Raw genomic sequence first — 14,402 nt, forward strand, 5'->3', positions numbered from 1 at the left:
TATATATATATATATAGGTGTATATTTTGTATATATATGCAAAATGACAAAAATTCTGATATAATGAGAGTGCAGTGAATATTGTCAAGAAATTATCTAATAGGATAAAAGAATTTTTACTAAAAATTATTTCTTCTCTCTCTTTTCGTGTGTATATATATTATATATGTGTACTTATTTTCAGATCATGATTTCTCCAAAAAGAGAAACGAGGAAGATGGATTAATCTTAACTAATCATTAGAAAAACCATATATAATTATAGATTTAAAAGTAGAGTGGCTGTGCATACTAAACTATAACGATAATGTAAAAATATACGAGCAATATCATAATATTAAATTATTTATGTTATAAATAGTCAATGATGAAACAATCATGTTTCTATCTAGTACAGTCATTTCAAGGAAATATAAGCAATTGAAGAATATCTTTCATATGTGTCATATGCTATATAATTATCTTAGGAAACGTTCTTGCATCTAAATATGCGGCAGTGAAGAATTTGGAAAAATTCAGAGCTATTGTATGTTGCGTAAATACTTCAACAAAAAAATTTCTTGTTGCGATAGTCATTATGATTATATATACATACTTTCTTTCTTTCTTTTTTTTCTCAAGGGAAAAGGGGAGAATATATTATATTCATAGCTATATCCATACGTATCACAAATGCTTCAATCAAAAAGTAGATGAAGTACTTTGTGCTACGATTCATCACAATTTAAAGAGCAAATACAAAATTTCCAATTCAATTGGTAATACTGTTTCGTGTTGAACATGTTGAATAACAACAATTCAGAAATATATATTTTCAAAAACCATTATTAAGAGAATATTAAATCGAATCTAATAATAAAATCCGATGACATGTCATGCATTAAGAAAGCACATTAAAATATTCTAATCATTTTTCACTCTTACTATAAGAAAAAATTAATTATTTACAATTATAACTTCTCTTGTACAGTCACAAACAAATTAATTTCGTAAAGTGATGTAAAAAAAAGTATTTTTGGAATTCACTAACATAAAAGCTTGCAAAGTCGCATATCCAATTACTAAATATGTTGTGGCTTTGCTTTTGAAGATAATTTGTACACAATTCAGAGCATATACATAATCTAAATATGATGTTCCTTCATAGGAGGAAGAAAAATAAGAATATTCCTTTTGTACAATCTAACATAATGTTATATAAATAATGAAATAAAAAGTGCTATAACGCCAGCCATGGATGATGACGAATGGATTCGCGACTCCGATCTCCATAGTCGTATGAAACCTCTACACCAATCGGTATATCTTCTTTCGCTGTAAGTACGAGATGTGGTGTCGATTTGACTTCGACAATTCGCGCAACCAAATTGCCGTTTCGCGAATGATTGACTAATCGGCCCAATTTCTTAGTCTCTGCTGTCGCATCGACACTGAAAATTATATCTATTAACATTTATGCTTTTTCTATCTGTTTTAATCGGTTATTATACAACGTTTCCACATTAAGAATAATTATTTCAACGAAATCCAGAGAGTCTCTTACCAATACTGCTGATTACGATGTTGGAAATAATACATATAGCATCCAGCGTTTTGATCTTGCGCATATACTTTTTCGCGCTCTTTTGCCTCCCCCTGATTAATCAGCTCGCCGATATATTCAATTACAAATTCGCCTTTAGCAAAGTCTCGCGTCGTTACGACACCACGACCCTTACCCGGAAAAGTTCTGATCTATAATAAGAAATAAATTGTAACTTATTTGCAGAACTATTTGATAAAAATGTAAAAAAAAATTTGATATTTCTGCAATATCTTTATTATACAGGTTCTTACCTCTAAGCCTTCCTCCACTTGACAAAGTACCTTATTTTCTAAATCACGTTGTTTCTCCTCCAATACAGTCTTCTTACTTTTTCTGACACTACGACGTACTGGGAAATAATCGGTAATAGAATGATTTGTTTCAGCGCCCTGTGGTTTGAGCGAACGATGATTGATGGATTGATTGGAAACTGCTTTTTTACGTCCACGTGGAGCAGACTTTTTTACAACTTGCAATGGGCTAAGTAATGTAATCACAGATTGCTTTCCGTTGGTAGTAATTGTAGCTTTTTCATTTATATCTTCCGATGGCATATTTATTCTATGCGGTGTAGATGGCCCATGAATTGGAACAGCCACCGGTGTCTCTAAAATAAAAGTTTTTATGTATCATAAATTGAATTTAAAAAAATCAAATATGGATATACAGATTTATATGATTTATACCATCGGTTTTGAATTGTTCTACATCAGAGATAACCTTATTTTTTGCTTCACAGGTTGAAACAGTTTGCACATTTCCAAAAAGATAGTGGGCAAGTGACACAGGACTTTTCCCCTTCGTAACTTCCACATTTGAATTCTGAAGCAAATAAAATAATGCTGCAGTGATATATATATATATTTTGTATTTCACAGTAAGTAAAATATATTTACTTTACATACATATTTTTATGAAAATACAATTATATTTAAGAGATTTATAGATTTTAAGATACTTACTTGATAAGAATGAATTGTGTATGGAGAAGATTTATGAGTTTCCAATATGGATTGTGGTTTAATTATATCAACTCTATCTGTCACTTTTTTATTAATATCAAATAATTTACTCTCCTTTTTCACAGGTGAATTTGCATCATTACTTTGCACAGGCAAAGATACAGTTATATTTTTTTCTATATCATGTTTCCATCTTCCTGTATAGGCCATTAATTACATATATTAATAACAATTAATATCTTTTTAAAATTAAGAAAAATAATGCTATATTATATATAAAAATGTTGAAATATAATATAGAATATAAAAAAGAATTGATATTAGATATCAATTTTTATATTTTATGATTTTGACTTATAAATATTACTTGATATAATATATGTATATGTTAACATAATACATGTATATGTTAATATATACCACTAAATAAAATTTATAGAAATATAATTGCTAATTCGATAAACAAAAATTTTTATATAAAAAAAAAAGAAAGTTGTATAATTTTTAAATTGTAAAAATTCCAAAAAAAGAAGGATGACAAATTTACATTAAAAATTAAAAATTCCATAATCAAAACTAATCTCACATATTTCTACACAAATCGCTATGCAACTGACATCCTAAACTTAAACTATCATACTCCATATTAATTTAGAATCTAACCCAGGTGCTCCAAGCCGAGTCCGCAAAGATCACGAACTACAGCCTAACGAAAACCATCGTTATCAGAACAGTCCAATAATTAGAGCAACTCTCGCGTTTAAGAAATTACAAGATCGACATTTCTCGAAAAAGAGTTGATAAATGTCGCGATGGAAAGTACGAGACGTCGAGAGACATAAAGTCTGGAGGCGTCTCTACGATAGCGTTCAAAATGGAGCGAGAGAGGAAACAAGATCCATTCAAAACATAACCCTATTGTGGGGCCGGTGCTAAATGTTGAGTGAAAATTTCGATGCGCGACGTATCCTCACCTTTGACAACGTTATCGGCACGGTTTCTCACACGGTGGGACGACGCCCGGGTCGTTCTGTACATGATAAGTCACTGATGGAGCACGATCACTCACGGACGGATGGCAGCAATAACAGCGGCGTTAACGGTTAACGGTTGGCAGCAACGGTCATGCGAGGATGCAACGCGGCGCGACGCGATAAATTCGTATGCGTCTCGTCAACGTGCGTATATCGGCTTCGCTGCGTCGTTTTATTTTACAGACGACAAGCTGTGTATGCGGATTACAATCCTCTCTCTTTCTCTGCAGCTCAAGAAGTCTTGAAATTATACAAGCAAGCTACGCGCCGGATGTGTCGCCATATTGCGCGCAACGGCCGATATCCAATTAGACGCAGCGGAACTCTTAACTCATCCTTAATGATCTTTTATATACACTTTTATGAAACATTTGAAGCATTATCGTTTATATCGAGTGTGTATAAATTATTTCATGACTTTAATGCGTACATGAAAAGCATAAATTAAGAATATAATAATCATAGAAATTTGCACATTTATATACTCTGTTATTTGTTAATTATGGATAATCGAATAGATGGAAAGAATAAATTTTTCTATACGAAACACCAAAATCCATTGCATATCGGGAATTGACGCGAGAGATGAAATTCCCGCGTGACAGTAGTTAGTTGAGTTAGCGGCCGCGCGTCGGCGCTGCTGGTGGCGCGCAGCTGGCCGATCGATCGCCGCACTCGAGCGTCAACGTTATTATTTTTTAAACGAATTTATCGGTGATCGCGTCGCGCTAAACGATGTATCCGTGAAATACTTTGGTCGTTAGAGCGACCGGAAACCTCGCATTTCGATCGACGGTACCGAAATTCGCGATCGAACGGTTCTAATAGGCGTTTGCACGAATTCGTCCGGCGCGGGTTCTTTTCTTTTTAGCGCGAATACTTTAAATCATCTAACGATCAGCGTCGCACGCATCGGCGATGTTGCCAAGCGTACAACATCCGCCATTGTCTGCATACCCAAGAATATATACATATACATGATACGCTACATCGCTACGGTCGTGGGTAGAGTTTCGCAACTTTAATTAACGAGCTCGGTGGATAATGAGAGAGCATTGACGTTACAATCTCTCTCGATTAATTACTCGGTATATTTGTGAACGTTTATTTAAAATGCGATATCAATTTTACAATTTACGATTGTCTCTTAAGTTTGTATCTACATCTATGATACGGTTATATTTTATATATATTTATAAAACAGCATATCTGTAGCCATTGTCATTTATAGTTAATTGAATTATTGTTTCTTATTTCGACCCACAGAGAGCACGAGGGTGTAGGAAAGCTACGAAAATTTCCATACAGTTAGCCATCTTTAATAGCATCTTGTTAATGGCAGTATATCAGCTTCCTGTGTCGTCTGTGGTGTCGCAGTCACATTGCGATCGTGAATGTATACACGTGAATGAATAAACAAAAGCCAGTGTTAAAAATACTATCAAGAAAAACTATTTTTAATCGCCGCTCGATCTTTCATTCACCATCGACGGTTTTATTGTTGGTTCAACAACGGTTCAGCGAACATCTTAAATTTTGGATTCGTGCGCTCTCTTAAAATGGTACGTATAACACGAGTAACGAAACCAATAGTCTGAAAATTTCTTTTGAAAATTTGCATTTTAAATTGTAATGACCATATTCATAAACGCTTTATATATTAGCTCGTAATGAATCTTTGCTATTATTGCGATTATCGATTCGAATATGCTTGAAAAGAAACGTTCATCGCAAGTTTCATCGCAAGCGAGCGATCTTGTTTAAAAATTGTGAGAGTAAGATGGGAGAGGGGGTGACGAAAAAATATTCAATTACGGAAACATTGATGAATATCGAATTTCCGATAACGTTCTTGGGTTTTTCTCCTCGCTTAGCGGGATCAGGGAAGAAAAGAAATCTCGCGGATGCGAACACCCGTCATCCTCTTCCGCGATCGGTCGCGCATCGCGCAGCGATTAATCGCGAAAACGCGGCAATTTTTTGGCTCCCGCGCCCTGCGAATCTGCCCTTATTCGCTGCCACTGCATCTGGCAACAGCGCGTCCGCTCGCTAGCGCCATCGGTGACAGCGGCGCGCACTACAAGCAGGCGCGTGTGTTTTTGTATTTTCGTTGGTTGCGATGCTGGACGACGGGACGGTCGGGGGACGGGGGCCAATATGGCGGTAGCCGAGCGAACGCGCTCACGACGTGAATCGCGCGCGCGCTTATCGACGACAATCGCGTGAGATGGCCCGGCTCGCATGTACAGTGCTAACAACCGTCACGCCGATCTCGTAGTTCGCTTACAACATCACCGGATAATCGCCGCGGGAACCGTCGGCGATGTTAGCTTGATGCAACACGCGTTCCTTCTCGATTCCTTTAATCGGGCCAAAAAAAACTTCGCTCGCTCGCTTGTCTCGGGGCCCGCATATTCTGCCAGTAACACTAGTAGCGTATCTACGCGACCTCGCGCTAAGGAATCATCGTCGTCCTTATCGTCCTAGCACCGCCACACATCGTGACAAGGAACGCACACGAGATCCCGCAACACCTCATTTGTCATGGTGGGTTTTTATTCTTCATATTCACAAAGGCTGAAATAAAGAATGTAAGAGGGAGAGAGAGAAAGACGGAGATATATTTCCAAACGACATGAAAGGGCACGCGCTTCCTATCGAGGATTAGCCCGTATCTTGTCGTATTTATTCACTTCGTCTACAGGAAAACGACTAACCTAGAGACTCGTGTGCACGATGTGCCCTTTTTTGTTCTTTCGCGCCGAACAAGCGCATTTCGATGAACTGTTACCACGCGATCGGAATCGTAAATGATATTGCATTATAATAAATTTATGAGAGAAATACTTTGTTACTTTAATTTTGCAATACTTATCTGCATCTGATGCATGCTTGATGAAAAATGTTATTCGGATTTATTGCAGTATCATCAAAAAAATGTTAATAATTTATGAGATTCTTATAAATATATTTTTATTCTTTAATTCAAATTTTTTTTAGATCTGAATTACAGATCATGCAATTTTCATTAAAATGATTAAATATTTTCTGGTTGTAGACGTATTATATAGTACTTTAAAGATGCTTTTAATTTATCTTCTGCATTTGATTTGATATTTGCTTTTGCAATTTATCAAGTGGTATCTATTAATCGTAATATATATTTTTGTAGGCAACAAAAAAGTATGATGATGGAGTGAGCGATGATACTAGTGGGAGTGACTTTGATGATGAAGAAGATCCTGATAAAATTGAAGTACCTGGTAAATTATAAATTTGTCTCGTGCAAACGATATATATATGTATATATATCTTATAATAAAACTTGTCTAACAATTGTCATTTTATACAAGATGACGCAACTATTTTTTATACAAATTAAACAATGTTTTAAAACTTAGTAAAAGAAATAATTTTTATTAGGTGGTGGTAAAGATCTTGCAACTGCTGCTGGAATTGCTAATATCAAAGATGAAAAGCCTACAGATTTGCCAACAAATTCTTTGGAAAAAACACAAGGAGCATTGAATGGTAAATCATATATAATATTTAAAGCAAAGCCAATTTTTTTTATTAGCTTTTTCTACTATTTCAATATTATCTATCTTTTGTAAAAATTATTTTTAGCATTAAACCAAAAATTTGGCAACAAAATTCCTGGAGGATTAGTAACAAAGGCTGCAACACCAGGTTATGAAATGGTGCATGTAGGAGGCTCTCAAGGCAATCCACCAGGATTTGTTAACACAAATCAATTAAATCAACTCAATCAGTTAGCAGCTAGTGGATATGGTTTTCCACCAGGATTAGCTTCTCTTGCAGGATTTAACCCTGCTGCTTTTCTGCAATCTAGTAAGTTTACTTTTTTAATCATCTTTTTTTATTATGATGTGATAACTGAGGTCAAAAATTTTACATGGAAACAAATTTTCTTCTCGTGACTTAGTTTTTAAAAACTCATATAAAAGTGTATGTATGAATATATCACCTATGCACATACATGACTTATATAAATTACTATAATCTTTTGGAAATATAAAATTCATTTTTCAAGTTATTCTTGCTTAATTATATATGACTATTCTGTATCTTAAATAAGATGACATTTTTATATATCTTTATCATATTGTTATAAAAATAATATATTGAGAGATTATAGATAACATTAAGCTATACATATATATTTACGAAATGTGAAAATTAAATTTTTAAATTCTTATTTTTGTGATAAACGAATTAATAACAAATTACAATTGCTATAGTAATATTTATTAATTATATATTTGTGCTAATTATTTTTTAGGTATGGGCATGGATATGAATGCTTTAATGGGTAGCTTCATGGGTATGCCTGGGATGAATATGGGAGTTAACCCTTTTGTTCAGTTGCTTAATCAAAGTGGAATTCATCCCAATTGGCCAGGCCTTTCAGGTATTTACAATATGTTGATAAGGATATTTTTACCAAAACATTCCGAGTTCATAAAAGCAAATTTATATTATATTTATAATTTTATTATAGGAAAAACCGTGTCACAAATGTGGATGAATTCAGGTGATCCAACAAAAATGATGCAACCAAATATACCAGAAGAGGAAGAAGTAGATGATGAAGATATGGGTGTTGCCGAGACTTATGCCGATTACATGCCAACAAAACGTATGTATTAATATCAATCATTTCTTTTTCTTTATTTATGCGCTGCTTATTTTAAAGTAAAATCTGTAATAATTAACAGTCAAACTGGGACGAAAGCATCCGGATCCGGTTGTCGAAACGGCATCCTTGTCAAGCGTCGAGCCAACAGATGTTTGGTATAAGTTATCCATACCGGATGATACGATACGATCTGGCGCGTTATCTGCGCTTCAACTCGAGTCTATCACATACACATCTCAACAGCATGAGCATTTGCTGCCCGATGGTACACGTGCCGGATTTCTCATTGGCGACGGTGCAGGTGTCGGTAAAGGCAGAACCATAGCCGGCGTAATATTCGAGAATTATTTGAAAAGCCGAAAACGTGCTATTTGGGTATCAGTGTCCAACGACCTCAAATACGACGCCGAACGCGATTTAAAAGACATAGGAGCATCTAAAATCGAAGTATGTATTTTATTTTGTATTAAATTGTGTTAAATATATGTACCGTTAAATATATACATTATTGATATTAAGATATTAATATTAAAATTCTAATTTTGTTTTAATCTGCAATCAATACATATATTACTTACATTTTAATAATTTTGTGTAATTATTATAAATCCGGCACAATAAATAAATCTATTTGCAGGTACATCCATTGAATAAATTTAAGTATGCGAAAATCTCATCAGCCGTAAATGGCAATGTGAAAAAAGGTGTAATCTTCAGCACATATTCTGCATTAATTGGTGAATCGTCACAGAGTGGCGGAAAATACAAGAGCCGTTTGAAACAGCTATTGCAATGGTGTGGTGAAGATTTTGATGGTCTAATAATCTTTGACGAATGTCATCGTGCGAAAAATTTGTGCCCTACCGGAAGTTCAAAACCTACAAAGACAGGTTAAGAAATAAATTTTTATATGTAAAAAAAAGCATTTACTTGTTTGAAACATCTACATGACTACTGGATGACTTTATTTTATCAATAATAAAACTTTTGCAGGATTAACGGTCTTGGAACTACAAAATAAACTTCCAAAGGCTCGAGTCGTATACGCCAGCGCCACCGGCGCTTCCGAACCTCGCAACATGGCCTATATGGTACGACTAGGCATGTGGGGCGAAGGCACACCTTTCCCGGAATTTAACGATTTTATCACCGCTGTGGAAAAACGCGGTGTCGGCGCGATGGAAATCGTAGCAATGGACATGAAACTGCGTGGTATGTATATTGCTCGACAGTTGAGTTTTCACGGTGTTGCCTTCAAGATTGAGGAGGTACCTCTTTCCAAGGATTTCACGAAAGTGTATGATCATTCAGTACGATTGGTAAGTTATCGCGTGCGAACATGTAAACTTTTAAGCAAATTGTTCAAAATATTCTCAAACATAATATATATACTTTGATCTAGTGGGTGGAAGCGATGCAAAGATTTCAAGAAGCGGCAGAGTTGATAGACGCGGAAAATCGCATGAAAAAGACGATGTGGGGTCAATTTTGGTCATCACATCAGCGCTTCTTTAAGTATCTCTGTATTGCTGCGAAAGTAAAGCATGCAGTTGCTGTGGCACGCGAGGCGGTTAAATGCGGCAAGTGCGTAGTGATTGGTCTGCAGTCTACCGGCGAGGCACGCACTTTGGAACAATTAGAACGCGATGACGGTGAACTCAGCGATTTCGTTTCTACTGCCAAGTCAGTGACATTTTAACACATAACAAAAAAAAGAAATTATGGTACAAATTTGTGTTATATCTAATAATAATCATAATAATTTCGACATTTGCAGGGGTGTTTTGCAAACGCTAGTGGAGAAACATTTTCCGGCACCAGATCGTAATCGCATCCAACGTCTTCTCGGTCTAGAACCACCAAAGCTTAAATTAGAAGGCGATGATGATATGGATGGTGCTGGTGGTTCTGCGGGTGGTAGTAAAAGGAAACCAATCCGGCAAGCGGCACAGCGTGCATCGAAAAAAGTGCGCGCTTGGTCGTCAGAAGAGGAGATATCGGAGGAGGATAGAAACGGTGCTCATAGTTCTGGTTCGGAGTTTAAATTAAGCGGTAGTGAAAGCGAAGATGATCATCATACCGACGAAGAGAGCAATGTCAGTTCCGATTTTAATCCGTTCTTCAGCGACAGCGATTCTGATGCTGGTAATTTTGCACAATCTTTTTATTTTGTAATCTACATTCTTTTTTACTTTAATTTTTATGTCGAGTTATATATACATATATATAACCGAAGCAAAATTTTAATAATTGTTTTTTGTCTTTAGATCCTTGGGATAGGCGAAAGAAAAAGGGCAAGAAACAAAAGAAACCCGCGAAGAAACGTTTGAGCACACAAGATAAAATCCAGTCGATGCTGGTGCACAAACAGTCGGGTAACAGAAATAAACGCAATGGCGACACGGCGATGAGCGGTGGACCTATGAATGCCATTGGCGGAGCTATGCCTAATAATCAGGCACCGCCTAGAGATGCTATCGAAAGAGCTTGTAGTATGAAGGAAGAATTATTATCGCAAATAGAGACTCTTGGCGAGCGATTGCCCCCAAACACGCTAGATCAATTGATAGATGAGCTCGGCGGACCAGAGAATGTTGCAGAGATGACAGGTAGAAAAGGTCGCGTCGTACAAACAGAGGACGGTGCAATACAATACGAGTCCAGATCGGAAGTAGATGTTCCTTTGGAAACCCTCAATCTGACAGAGAAGCAAAGGTACGTCAAGTCAAAAATTCGGACAAAATTTCTTACATATAAGCATTTTTTCACTAACTCGCACATTTTTTAAAATTTTTAACGATTCGCAGAGAGATTTTTCTTAACATAAAATACTATTTCTTATAATAATTGCAACTTATATTAAATCTTTATAAATCTGTCTACAAAAGTTAAATGCGTTTATTTCCATCAGAAATTTTTAACGGATATCTCTTGTATAGGTTCATGGATGGAGAGAAAACTGTAGCGATAATTTCCGAAGCGGCCAGCAGCGGTATATCATTACAGAGCGACAGACGAGCGAGGAATCAAATGCGACGTGTGCATATCACTCTCGAATTGCCGTGGAGCGCGGATAGAGCGATACAGCAGTTTGGACGAACACATCGATCGAATCAAGTTAACGCGCCGGAATATATATTTCTTATATCGGATTTGGCCGGAGAAAGGAGATTTGCCTCGATTGTTGCTAAGCGTCTAGAAAGTCTGGGTGCGCTAACGCACGGTGATCGTCGCGCGACGGAGACTCGAGATCTCTCGCAATTTAATATCGATAACAAATATGGTCGCGCGGCACTGGAAGCGACGATGAAAACTATAATGGGGTTCGTATCAATCAAAAGTACACCGAAAAATTATCTCGTAAAAGATGTGGAATATAGATATTTATAGAATTGATAAATTATAATTCCAGGTATGAAGCGCCATTAGTACCACCACCTCAAGACTATCATGGAGACTTTTTCAAAGACGTGGCTGACGCGCTGGTGGGCGTCGGTTTGATTTGCAACAGCGAGAGCACACCAGGTGTGCTTACGCTCGACAAGGACTACAACAACATGTCAAAATTCTTGAATCGTATTCTCGGCATGCCGGTCGATCTGCAAAATCGTCTGTTCAAATATTTCACCGATACACTCAACGCCATCATCACGCAGGCTAAGAAAACTGGCCGCTTCGACATGGGTATCCTCGACCTCGGGACATCGGGCGAAAACGTCCACAGAGTGCGACTATATCGATTCTTGCGAAAACATGCGACCGGCAAGGCGCCAACGGAATTACACGTGGTTCATGTTGAACGTGGCATGAGCTGGTCCGAAGCCACGAACAAATGCTCGGAATTAACCGGTCCGAAAGAGGGTTTCTACCTGAGCCATCAAATCCGTAATGGCAAACAGACGGCCATTCTCGCGATCGTAGTGGACAGTGGCAAGAAGAAAACCGAGAGCAAGAAAGATCAGCTTTATATGGTGTATAGGTATAGTTATTTAAAGCTCCGCTATTACATTTATATTTACAGCAGATTAAACTGTATTATAAACAACAGAATTGTGTTTATCAGCATTATACAGTACAATCTCTGACATCGATGGAGATGATATAATCATAGATATAATCATTTATTGTAGGCCCAACACGGGACTACAGCTACGACAGGAGACTCTAGGTGAATTAGAAAAAAAGTATAAGAAAGTGAGTGCCGACGAGGCGGAGCCACACTGGACGCAACAGTATGAAGCTTCCGTGAATACGTGTTCACATGCGTATTGGAGCGGAAATTGTAAAAACGCCACTCTCGGACTCATGGACTGTGAAGTGGGGCTAAGAAGACGTTCCTATAATGTATTAGCCGGTTCGGTTCTGAGTGTTTGGAGCCGCGTGGAAAATGTGCTCGCTGCACGATCTGGACATAATTCTAAGATGCAAGTTGTAAGGCTGCGAACCGGTAAGTCGATAATTACTTTTCTATTATTCATAATTATCGTTCCAGTAAAATCGAAAAGACGACATATTCTCATTTTTGTTTCTGTGACAGATGAAGGGTTGAAGATTGTCGGGACGCTTATTCCAAAGTCTTGTATGGAAGCGTTGCGTCAAGCGCTTTCCTCCGACGCGGAAAACACGGAGGAACTGACGTTTTGAATGTTGTATCAAGGGTAAGATATATGTCAGATAAATCATAAATATATTTATATATTGTGCACACAAAAATAAATAATTTGTACACATAAAATTATCGATTCTTATCTCAGTATCCTCGAGTTAATATTTAATTAACAATTTTAGAGGTATGAATAGGACCAAGCAAGCTTATCGGCACGATTCTAATATGCCGTGACTCTAGAAGAACCTCTTTTTTTCTCAAATCTTTCATCGGAACGCAAGAGGAATGCGAATTGTGCGAACATGCAACCGTTATCAGGCGTATTACTGGAATCTTTGATACGTCGAAAAATAGATTCTACAGTGGATCTACTAGTCGGAAACAGTCGCCGCTTTGCTATCCGATGTTAATAAATACGAGTAAACGCTTCTATAATTAACTGACAAAGTCAAGACTATACAACTTGCTGCTTGGTTATTTGTCATGCAATCGTGAAAATTGTAACATTCACCCGCCGTATACCAATGTAGATTTCTAAGTAGTTAGACTTCTCTTTTGTTATCTTCTAGAGATATACATATGCGCCTTCCCCCTCTCCTCTCTCTGTAACATCAGGAAGAGGAAGTTTATTTTTTACATCGTTGTCGTTACTTATAATATTTTCACCAAGTGATTTTTAGCGGACATAGCGCGTGACGTACAGTAGGGCGAATACAGATTCCATTCATTTCGGCTGTGCCCTGAAAGAAACGCGAGAAGCGTAATTGGACAACACATAGAGAAAGCATAAAATCTAATCATACGATTCAAAACGCGATTATTCAATTTATTTAAACTAGCTTATAGCGCGAATTTGAGCAACATTCGATGACTATCGATTTTTTTCTTTGGAACATAATGCCAGTAAATTCGATTAAAAGTGTTAATTATCAGCAGGACAAATTGATCGAAAATAACAAGACGATTGGAACATTTTGATTTCTTTGGAAAGCACAAATGTATACGCGACAGCTTCTTTGGTTTGCTTGTTTTAGTGTTTTTGCTTGATCGTTAAGCTGATCAATCAATTGGAAAGAAGCAATTTTACACATATGCTACTCTGCTACTGTTGCTATAGCTACCATTATTATTATAAATTATTGCTAATATTATATTAATACTAATACTGCACACACACATACATACAATTACAAAATTGCTATCAATATTATCCAGATGTAGGGAGACGAGGTAAACACTACATATATACATTGCAAATGTGCTTGTTTTTTCCTATTCTGTAGAACTTGAGAGACGTGACTCATACTATACATGTGCCAATATACGCATTCTGTATTTATTTTTTTTATTATTGTGACAAAACAAATCAGTTAAAAAGGAGTTGATTTTCATTAACTATGTCAACTTTATTCTACGTATCACTATACATAAGAAAAATTACATTCATCTATAAATGTGCAGCTACATTTTAAGTTTTATATGATACAAATTACAAATCATCAGTTAAAGTCTACATATTATTAAAGGTATGCAATTTTTTTTTTTTTTTTTTTTTT

General features: G+C 36.4%; 3 protein-coding genes across 3 annotated transcripts in view; 1 reads left to right on the plus strand and 2 right to left on the minus strand.

The window, feature by feature from the left end:
• Positions 1–594: 594 nt before the first annotated feature.
• LOC115234102 (histone-lysine N-methyltransferase PR-Set7) lies at positions 595–3,879 on the minus strand. The gene is made up of 6 exons (XM_029804852.1): positions 3,521–3,879; positions 2,547–2,743; positions 2,271–2,406; positions 1,836–2,191; positions 1,543–1,733; positions 595–1,429 (listed from the first exon to the last, which is right to left on the minus strand). Exons 1-6 carry the CDS (start codon positions 3,582–3,584, stop codon positions 1,219–1,221), a joined length of 1,155 nt encoding a protein of 384 aa, XP_029660712.1. The 5' UTR covers positions 3,585–3,879; the 3' UTR covers positions 595–1,218.
• A 1,830-nt stretch (positions 3,880–5,709) lies between these two features.
• LOC115234051 (protein strawberry notch-like) lies at positions 5,710–13,449 on the plus strand. The gene is made up of 17 exons (XM_029804765.1): positions 5,710–6,127; positions 6,753–6,843; positions 7,004–7,111; positions 7,208–7,432; positions 7,884–8,012; positions 8,103–8,240; positions 8,320–8,687; positions 8,878–9,130; positions 9,234–9,559; positions 9,643–9,923; positions 10,018–10,385; positions 10,508–10,955; positions 11,180–11,563; positions 11,653–12,219; positions 12,371–12,687; positions 12,778–12,898; positions 13,029–13,449. Exons 1-16 carry the CDS (start codon positions 6,125–6,127, stop codon positions 12,882–12,884), a joined length of 4,113 nt encoding a protein of 1,370 aa, XP_029660625.1. The 5' UTR covers positions 5,710–6,124; the 3' UTR covers positions 12,885–12,898; positions 13,029–13,449.
• The window catches only part of LOC115234052 (Golgi SNAP receptor complex member 1), a 13,585-nt gene continuing 12,632 nt past the window's right edge, over positions 13,450–14,402 (minus strand). The window contains exon 6 of the mRNA XM_029804767.1: positions 13,450–13,586. The gene's annotated coding sequence lies outside the window, so the exon portion shown is untranslated. The remainder of the gene's footprint in view (positions 13,587–14,402) is intronic.

Source organism: Formica exsecta, unplaced genomic scaffold (assembly GCF_003651465.1).
Source record: "Formica exsecta isolate Colony F162 unplaced genomic scaffold, ASM365146v1 scaffold194, whole genome shotgun sequence".
In the NCBI taxonomy this organism is placed as follows: Eukaryota; Metazoa; Arthropoda; class Insecta; order Hymenoptera; family Formicidae; genus Formica; species Formica exsecta.

Coding starts and splice junctions, on each gene's coding strand:
- LOC115234102 (XM_029804852.1), bottom strand. CDS start 3,584: ATGTACAGAACGACCCGGGCGTCGTCCCACCGTGTGAGAAACCGTGCC. Junction 2,192..2,270: donor AGAACAATTCAAAACCGATG/GTATAAATCATA, acceptor CTTTTATTTTAG/AGACACCGGTGGCTGTTCCA. Junction 1,734..1,835: donor AAGTGGAGGAAGGCTTAGAG/GTAAGAACCTGT, acceptor TTCTTATTATAG/ATCAGAACTTTTCCGGGTAA.
- LOC115234051 (XM_029804765.1), top strand. Junction 10,386..10,507: donor CGACAGCGATTCTGATGCTG/GTAATTTTGCAC, acceptor TTTTGTCTTTAG/ATCCTTGGGATAGGCGAAAG. Junction 12,688..12,777: donor AGTTGTAAGGCTGCGAACCG/GTAAGTCGATAA, acceptor TTTCTGTGACAG/ATGAAGGGTTGAAGATTGTC.